This window comes from Pleurodeles waltl, chromosome 3_1 (genome assembly GCF_031143425.1).
Source record: "Pleurodeles waltl isolate 20211129_DDA chromosome 3_1, aPleWal1.hap1.20221129, whole genome shotgun sequence".
NCBI classification, from domain to species: Eukaryota; Metazoa; Chordata; class Amphibia; order Caudata; family Salamandridae; genus Pleurodeles; species Pleurodeles waltl.
This window is the reverse complement of record NC_090440.1, coordinates 85326017-85339105: the sequence shown is the minus strand read 5'-3', so window position 1 is coordinate 85339105 and position 13089 is coordinate 85326017. Positions and strand designations below refer to the sequence as shown.

General features: G+C 45.0%; 1 protein-coding gene across 14 annotated transcripts in view; it reads left to right on the top strand.

The window, feature by feature from the left end:
- PPFIA1 (PTPRF interacting protein alpha 1) overlaps window positions 1-13089 on the top strand; it is a 540698-nt gene that overhangs the window by 337102 nt on the left and 190507 nt on the right. For 6 of the 14 annotated variants that reach the window (XM_069221881.1, XM_069221882.1, XM_069221880.1 and 3 more), the window contains one exon: window positions 8288-8377. The exons of 3 other annotated variants lie outside the window; for them this stretch is intronic. In XM_069221881.1, coding sequence (XP_069077982.1) covers window positions 8288-8377 — 90 coding nt within the window. Of the gene's footprint in view, window positions 1-8287; window positions 8378-9086; window positions 9117-13089 lie in introns of all 14 variants that reach the window. 5 more of the 14 variants (XM_069221884.1, XM_069221890.1, XM_069221895.1 and 2 more) reach the window with 1 other exon arrangement.

Here is a 13089-nt window from a genome sequence, read left to right as displayed (position 1 = left end):
CTCCACTACCAAACAATGAGTACCTTCAGTTTTCTACCTCAATCATTTCACACCTGTCTGGCGATGCGTACACAATTTTCTACCCACAAGTGTCACAATAATATCAGACCAGTGGGTGTTGGATATTATCCAACATGGTTACTGTCTGGAGCTCATTACCACACCTCCTGACATTCCACCTTGCACCCATTGGTTCTCAGTAGAAGATCAAACATTATTCAAACAAGAGGTCCAAGCTCTCTTCCTCAGAGTAGCAATAAAACCCGTCCCTCTCCAACTCCAAGGACAAGGAGTATACTTTCTATACTTCCTTATACCCAAAAAGGACTGTTCTATGCGGCCAATCCTAGATCCAAGGCCACTGAATGAATCTATTCAATCGGGGCATTTTCACATGGTCACTGTGCAAGATGTGATTCCACTACTTCAACAGAGTGACTTTATGACTACACTAGACCTAAAAGATGCACATTTTCACATACCAATACATCCAGCTGATCACAAGTATCTCAGGTTTGTGGTGGGTGGAAAACACTACCCGTTCAAAGTCCTTCCATTTGGGGTCTCAACTGCACCGTGGATATTCACTGAGTCTGGTAGTGGTGGCGGCTCATCTCCACAGAGAAAAAAAATACACATTTCCCTGCAATCAATGTTCCCAAGTTTCAACCTCTACAGGTGCAACCATATCTAGTAGCCATTCTAAACACACTAATTGGACTAGCCTGTACCAGTTCTGCAAGAGTTTACAGTTTTCAGACACTATTACCTCTATTTCAACCAAATCAACAGATAACAGTGAAGACAGTCATGCATTTTCCAGGGATGATGGCTTCCTGTATCGCTATAGTAACCCATGCCTATCTGTACATGTGTGCATTAAAGGAGTGTCTAGCTTGTCAGTGGTCTCAGTCACAGGATCTAGTGTTGGGACCGCCAAACTTATCACACTCTGCAGCGGTGGAATACCAACAGCATGTTGAAGAGGTGGCCTTTTCTGGACACTGTTCCTCACGTTCAATCAATCAGGTGTTATTTGTAGAGCGCAGCTTGTCCCCTGAGTGGGTATCCAGACACTTGCTGCAGGTGTTTATTCGAAAAGGCAGGTTTTCAGTCCCTTTCTGAAGTGTCAGCTAGGGTTTGCGAGGGTGGGGGCGTTTCAGGTTTGGCGTGAGGTGGGAGAAGGAGCATTCTCTGGCGCTTCAGCGGAGTATGTATGGTATCTTTGAAAGGGCGATGTATGCTGAGCGGAGGTTCCTGGTCAGTTGGTGGAGGTGAGATTGGCGGCTCAGGTAGGCAGGTCCTTGTTATGGAGAGCTTTGTAGGCATGGGTCAGGAGCTTGAAGAGGCACCTTTCCTGGATTGGGAGCCAATGGAGGTCCTACAGGTGTTGAGGGATGTTGGTTCTCTTAAGCAGGCTGGGGATCAGTCTGGCAGCTGCATTCTGGATTGTCTGGAGTCTGTGCATGACTTTGTTGGTGCTGCCTTCGTAGAGTGCATTTCCGTAGTCCAGTCTGCTTGTGATGAGGGCCTGCGTCACTACCTTCCTCATGCCAAGGGGGAGCCACTTGACCTGGCGTTTCATGGAGAGTTCGCTGTTGAGAATGATGTTGAGGTTACGGGTGTGATATTTTGGTGAGGGGCAGGTCCGGGCTATGCTGGCTATAAGGAGTTGTTCCAGAGGTTTGAGTATTTACCGAAGATTAGAATCTCCATTTTGTCCTTTTTGAGATTCATGCAGTTGTCCTTCATCCATAACTGTCACAACCGATGCCTCACTCAGGATGGGGTGCGCATCTGAAAGATCTCACAGTACAGCGTTTATGGAACGCCAGACAACTGGGTCACCTGATGGCAGAGCATCTCCCAGGCACAGACAAAGACTTTCCACACCTGCTAAGCAGGCTGCAGCAAGTCCACAAATCGGACCTCCACCCACAAGTTCTCCTCCCATACTTCCAGAGATGGGGGTTCCTTCAAATAGACCTTTTGGCAACCGCATAAAACACAAAATGCCCAGACTTCGCCTCCAAGTTGCCATATCCACAACCCAAGGGCAATGCACTAGGGATGAGTTGGTTAGTGAAATTTGCCTATGCTTTTACTCCTCTCCTATTTCTGTTTCGGAAACTCATACAGACATCTCTCCCAATGATCCTAGTAGCTCCCACCTGGGCTCGTCAACCCTGGTTCACAACACTACTAGACCTCTCCGAGGTTTCCCACAAGTGGCCCCCGAAGAGGCCGGACCTTCTCACTCGAAACATGGAGAAATCAGGCACCCAGACCCCAAAACTCTCAGCCTAGCAATTTGACTCCTGAGATCATAGTTTGGTTACCTTAATTCACCACCATAATGTATGGACATTCTTAAAGAAGCCCGTAGACCTACCACTAGAGCTTGCTACTTGGCAAAATGGAAAAGTTTTGTCTGCTACTGACACTCAAAACACATTGACCCTTTCAAAGCACTGTACAAGACATTGTCTGCTACTTGCTTCACTCACAAAAGGCTGAGTTAGGATTCACATCGGTAAGATTACGTCTTGCTGCAATTGCTGCCTATCTACAAAACAGGTAATACCTTTTTATTTTTCAAGATACCAGTCATTAAAGCCTTCATGGAGGGGCCCAAGAGTTATTCCACCACGGGCTCCATCTGCACCTTCATGGAACCTTAATGTTGTTCTCATGCGACTCCTGTGCCCTCCATTTTAACCCCTGTACTCATGCTCCCTTCAGTTCCTCTCTTGGCATTTTTAGTCGCCATCACTTCACTTAAGCATGTTGGTGAGCTTCAGCTTTCACCTCCATCTTTTTCAGCTACACAGAGACAGAAGGCAACCTTTTACCTAAATCAAGGCATAGCTAGTTGGATAGTAAAATGCATTCAAGCTTGCTATTCTACAGCCAAATTAACTTTACCTACTCCTTCTAGAGCACACTCTACTAGGAAAAAGGGAGCATCCATGGCTTTTCTAGGAAACATTCCCGTAGCTGGCATATGTAAAGCAGCCTCATGGTCCACACCACACACCTTCACTAAACATTGTGTGGATGTTTTAGCAGTGCTATTTACTCTTTTTCACAAAGCTGCAACACCCACAGGTTAGCCACTGCTTTTGAGGGATACTGCTTTACAGTCTATGCAGAACATGTGTATCTACAACCATCCATGCCTTGAACAGAATATGTTACCCTGTAATCATCATGTAGTGCTGTAGATTCACATGCCCCACCCTCACCCTCGTCCCCGGACACCTGTGGCCATTGCAGTTTTTTCCACTTTTTGCACATGGACATATCATCACTTATGTTTACTATACACATCATTCCGCCCCCCCCCCACTGTGGGAAAACAATCTAACAATGGAGTTGATGCTCATGCGCATATGCTTACAAGGTAAGTAAACATGTTCCTTTTTAAGGTGTCACCCCATTCTTTGCCCCTTTTTGACTACTAAACACTAGTGTAATGGCTCTAAAATGCCCTGAACCCTGCTAAACAGGACTCATTGCATGTGCTCTGACCCAAGGCACATGGCTGATTGGCTTATTACCAATTACTATAGTCCGACTTACTTGTAAGTCACTAATATATGGTACCTGGGGTACCCAGGGTGTAAAGGTTAGTGTCCCTCAAAGACAACAGCCCTTGTGCTACCCTGGGTGGGGTAAGGTAGAGCATGGCTCCCATTGTGCCATTGCACTGGAAGGGCAGATTTGAGCTACTAACTGGCTACTAACTTGACTTTGCCATTCAAAGAAGTGGCAAAGTCCAAACTCCATTGCTTATGTGTATTGCTTGTCTCCATTGCTTATGTGTAGGCCTATTGACCCCTAAGGCAGGGTGGAACATATTAATAAAGTAGACCATGTGTAAGCCCTACTTAAAGCCCAAGTTAAAATTATGTAACTTTTTGCCACATGCAAATTTTAAAAAGTTGCCATTCTGTTGCCCAGTCGCTTCCCGTGGCTGTTTGCTGGAGCTAGCCACAAGACAGCCTTCTGCCCTCCTGCGGAAGTGTCAAAAGACTTCCCAGGAAAGGCAACCATAGAGGCCTTCCACTGGAGGAGGAGTTACCCTCTTTTGGCAGGAAGCCACACAGGGTGTTGGCCCAAAAGGCAAGCTTCAAAGGGGAAGCCACCTTTCAAAGGCAAGTAGAAAGCACAGATAGGAGGGGCTGCACTATTGTGTATGTAGAAAAGCTGGCGCAGGAACAGAGAGGGGGGACCAGTTATCAAACCATTATTTCCATAGGTATGTGGCCCACAGATAGCCTGTGTGACATTGGGTGGTTGGTTGAGGGAGGGGAAACCCTACTCAAGCCAAATCCACAAGGACTTTTTCAAGGATGAACCTAAAAAAGTCACTAAATGAACCTGCGATTAACCCTCTGGTAGCTTCAGACTTAACTTGGAGGCAGCGTGTAAAGTATTTATGCAGCACTAAAACAGTAATAAACTGAAAACGCAACAAAAAGAAAAATTCCACACCAATTTAGAAAAATGAAGTAAAATGTAATAAATTATTTGACACCAAAATGACCAATCCGATCAGTAGAACTGGATAAATGCAATTTCATAAATTTATGGTAAGTGTAGCGCCTAAAAGCTCAAAGTGCTACTCGCACTTATCTGGTCATGCGAGACCAGGTGAAAGTCACAAGTTCAGTCCAGCCACAATGGAGCACAGGCTGGATACAGGGACCAGGTTATTCCTGCTGAAAAAGTTCCCTTCTAAATCAAAGAGGTCCGTTTTTGGTGGAGGAGGTCGCAAGGAGCAGGGAAAGCATGTCAAATTGTAGTTTTTTGTTTTTTTGCGTGAAGAGCAGACTGGGTGTCGCAGATGTTCAACGCTGTAGCTCAAAGTTCCTGTCTGAGGTCACAGACGGTTGTTACTGGAGAGTCGCGGTCACCATGGGCTGTAGATGCTGGAGCATGAAGTGCAGATTTTGCATTGCCATCCTTTGCTGATGGTTGTAGTGCAATGAGTCACATGGGTGCCACTATCTTGGGCATGAACAGGCCTTGTCAAGAGGAGCTCAGAATTTCAGTTTGTATCCTTTTCTTGAAGAGGAGCTCCACTGATGCCACACCAAAGATCCAAAACCTGGGATACACCTCTTGGGGATCAGACACTCACTCCAGCAGATGCCAGCTTGGCTCAGGCAGGTACAGTTTCAGGTCCTGGCAGCAGGTCAGCTGGGCAGATGCAGGGAGGCCTCTGGAGCTTGTTATGCTCTTGTAGCTCTAGCAGGTAAGTCAGCTGACACTTGGAAGTCACTTTAGCCTGGGATGAAGAGTGCAGATCTAGACATCCTTCTCAGCAAACAAAGCAGCAAGGTGTCCTGTAGAATCCACAGGTCCAGGATTGTACAAAAGAGTTGCCTCTGAGTCCAATATTTGTACCTGGTACCAGCTTTGAAGTGGAAGCAGTTTCTGGAGTTGGCCCCTACAGAGGTGGCCGTCATTTCCTGCCTCCTTGCCCAGTCTGTATGGGGGCACAATAGGCTAGTGAGAGGTCATTTGTGTGTGATATCAGCCAGAATCTTTGAAGTGTGAGTGTGGTAGATGATAGCTCCGTCCCGTCCCCCATGAAGTCCGGGATGGCCCATCCTGACAACACCCAGAACCTGTATTGCAATGCTGTCTGGAAGGAATACACAGAGGCCAACTACACCTGTTCATGTGACTCAGTAAACAGGCCGCAGGCACCAAAAGGTTAGGACAAAAAAATGGCAACTTTCTGAAAGTGGCATTTTCAGAATTGTAACTTAAAATCAGACTTTACCATTAAAGAGGGTTTTAAGTTTCAGTTCCTCAGACACCAAAAGTGACTTTCCTACCTACTCCCGATCAAAACTTATCACTTATTAAATGTAATAAAGTAATCCATTGCTATCCTATGGGAGAAGTAGGCCTTCCAGTGGTGAAAAATGAATTTTGTGAGTTTTTCGCTGCCAGGACGTTCAAAACTTAAAAGCACGTGTCCGACTTTTTAACTACAATGCTCCCTGCCTTTATATCTGTGTAGGGCCTACCCTAGTGGTGACTTACTTATTGAAAAGGAAGGTTTTGACCTGGTAAAAGGTTTATTTTGCCAGGTCAAAATGTCAGTTTAAACTGCACACAAGGGCTGCAGTGACAGGCCTGGGACTTGTTTGAAAGGCTACTTAAGTGGGTGGCACAATCAGAGTTGCAGACACACCAGTAGCATTTAATTTACAGTCCCTCTGTACCTGAAGTACCACTTTACTAGGGACTAACAAGTAAGACAAATGTGCCTATTGAGTGTAAATCCATTTCACCATGTTTAAGGGAGAGAGCGCAAGCACTTTAGCACTGATTAGCAGTGGTAAATTGTGCAGGTCAACGAAAACAAATTCAGCAAAACAGGAAGAGTGAGAGCAAAAAGTTGAGGGAAGACAACCCCAAGGCTAACCGGTCTAACACTGCCACATCCAAGGGCTGGGCTGCCAAGCTCTCGAGACTGAGAAGAGGGGTTCTGTCAACTTAGATGTGTCACTCCACAGGAAGTTGTCATCGGCAGGAGGAACCCTGATAGCCCATTGGCTAGTGATTGCGACCACCCATAAGGACTCTTTATGGCCATAAAAGGAGCCCAGAGCTTGGATCTCACTGAGTTGGAGAAGATGACTGAAGGGCTACCCTGCTGCACCAATGATCCAATGAAGAGAGGTTGCAGTGATGTGGACAGCACCTTCAGTACCTGGTGGCTAGCAGAGGCAAAGGGACTGTGTCTGCTGTGTCCTGCTTGCGGAGGCGTCGACTTGTGAGCTGATGAAAGAAAGTCCAGGGGGGTCAGTTGGCTGACTTCCTGTTCAGGGCACAGGACCACAGTAACTGAAGAATCCTGCTGGGGTGGGTTGGTAGCTCAGATTCCCGCTCGCTGCTGGCCCGTAGTGAGGGATCAGGACCAGATGCTTAAATGTTGCCCCTGAGTCTACTGGACCCAGGAGGACCATTTGAGTGCATCTTGGTCACCCAGAAGATAAGTTACTATCAAAAGAAGGGAACCAATGAAAGCGATGTACCTGGCGGCTAGTGGCTCAGTGGCACCTGGACGTTTGCAAAGCTCGAAGACTTCGAAGGGGCGTCGACCCCTGTGCCCAAGGTTGCCTGAACAAACCAGTGGACTTAGGAGTAGCCCCAGGAAGACCCCGTTGACCACACAGCTTTTTCAGCATATCGTCATGGCAACCTTTTCTGTAGACCTTGCCGGTCCCCTATCTGGTCACTGCTTAGTACCTCTAAGTAGCAGCATTGATACTTAGCCAAGTTTATCTTGAAACAATCTGCCTCAAATTCTTAGAATATGCCAGTGCTTGTTTGAAGTTAAGTAAATAACTGTTATTTACTATTACTTGTAAATTCTGTATCCCTGGAACCCCTTGGAGGCTCTTTTTTTGTTTTAGTGTCTAAAAATATCTAAAAGTCTAGTCTATTTTTGTTTTGTTTTATAAATTTGTGTAGGATTTCTTGAGTGTCTCTTTCCTTTTTCCTGCAATTGTTTTGGTGCATTTTTAATTCTTCATACTTGTTCTTTTGTGTAAGGATGACAACTCAAACCTGGGTAGCTGTGGCTTTGAGCAAAGTGTTTAACAAACTAAACCTGACTGGTCCTTTAGGGGTTGATAGTGGTATTACATGATGTTACACAACCACACCATATAATACACCCCATTTCCTCGCAGTTTATGTTATACTTGGTGTAGTGATTTGTAACATATTGTATCTGTTTTTTGGTATTGCAAAATTGCCATAGGTCCTGAATTCTACTAGATAGTACCACCTCACCATATACCTGTACGTCCCTCCAGTGCTTTCTAATCAGAACCCATTATATTTTGATTTTGCTCAGTTTGAGTGGATGTTAGCCTAGTCATTTCACAGAATGCACATAATTGTTCAATTAATGTACTTACATTGTCAGCTAGTGCACTGCATATTTGTTTGCCCTGCTGTTTCAAATACCATCTGTTGTAGCACATATGCATAGTTTTTTCCCTTTTTATTAGTTTCCTTTTTATTTACTTGATCTCATCTTTTTGTACGTTAAACATTCAGTTTATTTTGTAATTGATATAAATGTTCGTAACTGTATTTTCATCATATCACCCACAGTCAACAGTGTTCAGCATTTTTCTTTTGTTTCATCTGTTATCCTATGTTTGTCATTTGTTGTTGTGCGTTTTGTTTCAGAAAGTTTTATCCATTTTCATTATTATTTTAGTCTCCATTGCAATATTCATTTTCATTCCAGACCTCTGTTACCCACCAGTCCGTAGTTTATTCATCCAGCTCCCCTCCCAGTTCCACCCCAACATATAGTGATTCTTCACAGCCTTCTCAGGTAAACAACTGAAGCTCCGCAGTCTTAACTTTCACGCTTGGTTTTAAGAATTTCTGAATTAAACTTTCAGATAACAATTGAGAAAATGAAGTTGCACTATAGTTCACAGGCTAATTATCATATGTTTCGGGATTGGATAATTTGACATGTCTGAAATTACAATGTGTTCTATTAGAAAACCCAGATACAAAATAGTAAATCAGAAGTCTGGTTTGATTGTTAACTATTACCTTGTCAAAAATTAAGGAGTAGACAACTATTCATCTATTTAAAAAGTCCCTAAATCAATGACTTCCTCGGTATTATTAAGAAAATATGTTAGGTCCTTGAATTGTTTAAAAAGTACTATGAAAGTGCTTCACTGGCTGTGCTGTGCATGCTAGGACTCATTTTCATACTGTTGTGTGACCTTAGCCCAATGTCTCACTTCCTCTGTCCCTAGTGGTAAGTAATTCATTGCAGTAGTTGCTATGCAGCAGACTTTTCATGGTATCTACTCACTATTTGCTGCCAGCAAATGCTTGCATGGAATGTGTTAACTGAAACATTACATTGTGTGACTCTTCAAATATATTGCAAGCTTGCACATATTTCAAGCCATGTTCTACTTCTTATGACTTACATTTGTGGTGTTATGCTAACACTTTCGGGATATGTTGGCAAAGTAAATATTCTTTCTTCTAATCCTTTCTTTGCATGCATCTGTCAGCCTAGTGATTTAAGGAAACATCGTAGAAAGGTAATGTCTTTAGACTCTGCATGTTCATTTCCAACTTTTTATGAAAACGGATTGTTGTTTGCAGAGTCTGCCTGTCTATATGCTTCCCTTGCAAGTACATCTACACTAATGTATCGGTTTGTTTACCTTCCTATTTTGATGCATGTTTAATTATTTTAGGTCTGTTGTATCCTTTCTTTATGGCAAAAGGAAACGTCTAGTATTTATCTGCTTAATAATATTTTAAAGGGTGTGATATATTTTTAAACTAGTTCCTTAATGCTTTTCCTACCCACTGATTTATTAATTTAGTAATTTACTCAATGCACAATAAAATCCTCGCTCTCTGATGAAGGGCACACCACTCCTAACAGATCACACAAATTGTCCCTCATTACCATGCCCCTTTAATTCTCAATGTAGGGTTACCTACCCAATGAGACGATTTACACCATTTGTCAAAATGTTAAAATAAATTATGTATATGCAAGTTCATTGGAAGTTGTTGTTCAAAACATTGCAGTTCAGAAATCGGTCTGGTTGCTGATCATCTATGATAAATACATGCTTTACCCCAAATCTAGACATTTTGAGTTAATAGATTGCAATGATTCAGAGCTAATGGTTCCATTCAGACAGCTTCTTTGCAATAGCTTCAGCTGTCTGTTGTCGAAAGATCTATTGTGAGCAATACCATTGCAGACTGTGAGCTTTGGGTCAGCCAGTTGCTGATCATGAATTGGGGTCACTTGCTGTAGGATGTTGGCTCTGTATGTGCTATTTCAAAGTAAGGAATAGCATGCACAGAGTCCAAGGGTTCCCCTTAGAGGTAAAATAGTGGTAAAAAGAGATAATACTAATGCTCTATTTTGTGGTAGTGTGGTCGAGCAGTAGGCTTATCCAAGGAGTAGTGTTAAGCATTTGTTGTACATACACATAGCCAATAAATTAGGCACACACACTCAGAGACAAATCCAGCCAATAGGTTTTGTATAGAAAAATATATGTTCGATGGCATCTGTCGCTGTAGATACACATGGTATGCATTAGCTCGCCATCTGGTGTTGGGTCGGAGTGTTACAAGTTGTTTTTCTTCGAAGAAGTGTTTTCGAGTCACTGGACCGAGTGGCTCCTCCTTCTGTGCTCATTGCGCATGGGCGTCGACTCCATCTTCGATTGTTTTCTTTCCGCCATCGGGTTCGGACGTGTTCCTGTCGCTCCGAGTTTCGGAACGGAAAGATAGCTGAAAACGGAAGATTTTCGACGGTATCGTTGCGATCCGGTTCGAGATAAACACATACGACAACGCATTGAACATCGAAGCGCTTCGGTGCCCTTCGGGGTAGATTTCGGCACACCGTCGGGGCCTAGTCGGCCCGACCGCGTGGAGAACAACGCCGATGGAACGGACCCCGTTTCGATTCTGCCCTGAATGCCACAACAAATATCCTTATACGGACCAACACTCGGTCTGTAACCTGTGCCTGTCACCCGAGCACAGCGAAGAATCCTGTGAGGCCTGTCGGGCGTTCCGGTCCCGAAAAACTCTGCGCGACCGTCGAGCGAGAAGACTGCAGATGGCGTCCACGCCAAAAGAGCATCGACAGTTCGAGACAGAAGAGGAACAGGAGGAATCCTTTTCCATCCAGGATTCAGACTCCGACGAACTCGACCATCCAAAAACAGTGAGTAAGACGTCGAGATCAGAAATTAAAAAAGGCAAAAAGGCCCAGGGGACGCCACTGCCAACCGGCCATGGCTCAACCCAAATTCACGGTGACCAACAATCGGCACCGAAAAAGGCCCATTCAGTGTCGAGATCGTCCGACTCCGGTCGAGACACCGGCACGCAGCCTCCTCGGGACCGAGAGAGTGCTAAAGAGAAGCATCGACACCGAGAGTTCGGTGTCGACACGGATCGACGCCGAGACAGTGGCGCCGAAGATTTTTCGGCACAAAAGAAGAGGAAGGTTACCTTGGAGCCGAAAAAACAAACAACAGGGTTTTCGGAGCCGAAAAAAGCACCAACAGACCCAGTTTCAGGCTCCTATACTGAAGAACTTTCTATGTCTTCACAAATGAAAAGACACAGATTCGAACAGGAACTGCAATCCACTGAAGTGGATCACACGCAGAAGCGTATCTTTATTCAGCAGGGGACAGGGAAGATCAGTACCCTTCCACCTGTCAAAAGAAAGAGAACACTTCAGTTTGTAGCACGAGAGGCTCCTCAGCAACAAACAGCAAAGACGGTAACACCTCCTCCCTCGCCTCCACCTGTAACTCCGGCTTCACCAACTTACACCCCGTCACATTCGCCAGCTCACACCGCCATGAGCCACGATGACCAAGATCAAGACGCGTGGGACTTGTACGATGCACCAGTGTCTGATAACAGCCCAGACACATTCCCAACTAGGCCATCACCACCTGAGGACAGCACAGCCTATTCACAAGTGGTGGCTAGAGCAGCTCAGTTCCATAATGTGGAACTACACTCTGAACAAGTAGAGGATGACTTTTTATTTAACACCCTCTCCTCCACCCACAGCTCCTACCAGAGCCTGCCTATGCTCCCAGGCATGCTTCGCCATGCAAAGGAGATCTTCAAAGAGCCAGTCAAAAGCAGGGCAGTAACGCCTAGAGTGGACAAAAAATTTAAGGCGCCTCCTACGGACCCTGTATTCATCACCTCTCAGCTGCCACCAGATTCTGTGGTGGTAGGGGCTGCCAGAAAACGGGCAAATTCACACACCTCTGGGGATGCACCTCCCCCAGATAAAGAAAGCAGAAAGTTTGATGCAGCCGGGAAGAGGGTCGCTGTCCAGGCAGCAAACCAGTGGCGCATCGCAAACTCACAAGCCCTGCTAGCGCGATACGACAGAGCCCACTGGGATGAGATGCAGCATCTCATTGAACATCTCCCAAAAGATCTACAAAAAAGAGCAAAACAGTTTGTTGAAGAAGGTCAAAACATTTCCAACAATCAAATACGCTCCTCTATGGATGCAGCAGACACAGCCGCAAGGACCATTAATACGTCGGTTACCATCCGTAGGCACGCATGGCTCAGAACGTCTGGATTCAAGCCGGAAATTCAGCAGGCAGTACTTAACATGCCAGTAAACAAAAAAATGCTGTTCGGTCCGGAGGTCGACACAGCCATAGAAAAGCTCAAAAAGGACACTGACACTGCCAAGGCCATGGGCGCACTCTACTCCCCGCAGAGCAGAGGATCTTATACCACCTTCCGCAAAACACCTTTTAGAGGAGGGTTTCGGGGTCAGGCCACACAAGCCAGTACCTCACAGTCCGCACCGTCCACCTACCAGGGACAGTACAGGGGAGGCTTTCGGGGCCAGTATAGAGGAGGGCAATTCCCTAGGAATAGAGGAAGATTTCAAAGCCCCAAAACCACTACCAACAAGCAGTGACTCACACGTCACTCACCCCCCCCACACAACACCAGTGGGGGGAAGGATAGGTCAATATTACGAAGCATGGGAGGAAATAACTACAGACACATGGGTCCTAGCAATTATCCAACATGGTTATTGCATAGAATTCCTGCAATTCCCTCCAGACATACCACCAAAATCACAAAATTTATCAAAACACCATTCACAGCTTCTAGAGATAGAAGTTCAAGCATTACTGCAAAAAAATGCAATAGAATTAGTACCAAGCACACAAATAAACACAGGAGTATATTCACTGTACTTCTTGATACCAAAAAAGGACAAAACACTGAGACCAATTCTGGACCTCAGAGTAGTAAACACATTCATCAAATCAGACCACTTTCACATGGTCACACTACAAGAAGTGTTACCATTGCTCAAAAAACACAACTACATGACAACCCTAGACCTCAAAGACGCATATTTCCATATACCAATACATCAATCACACAGAAAATATCTAAGGTTTGTATTCAAAGGAATACATTACCAATTCAAAGTATTGCCTTTCGGTTTAACAACCGCTCCAAGGG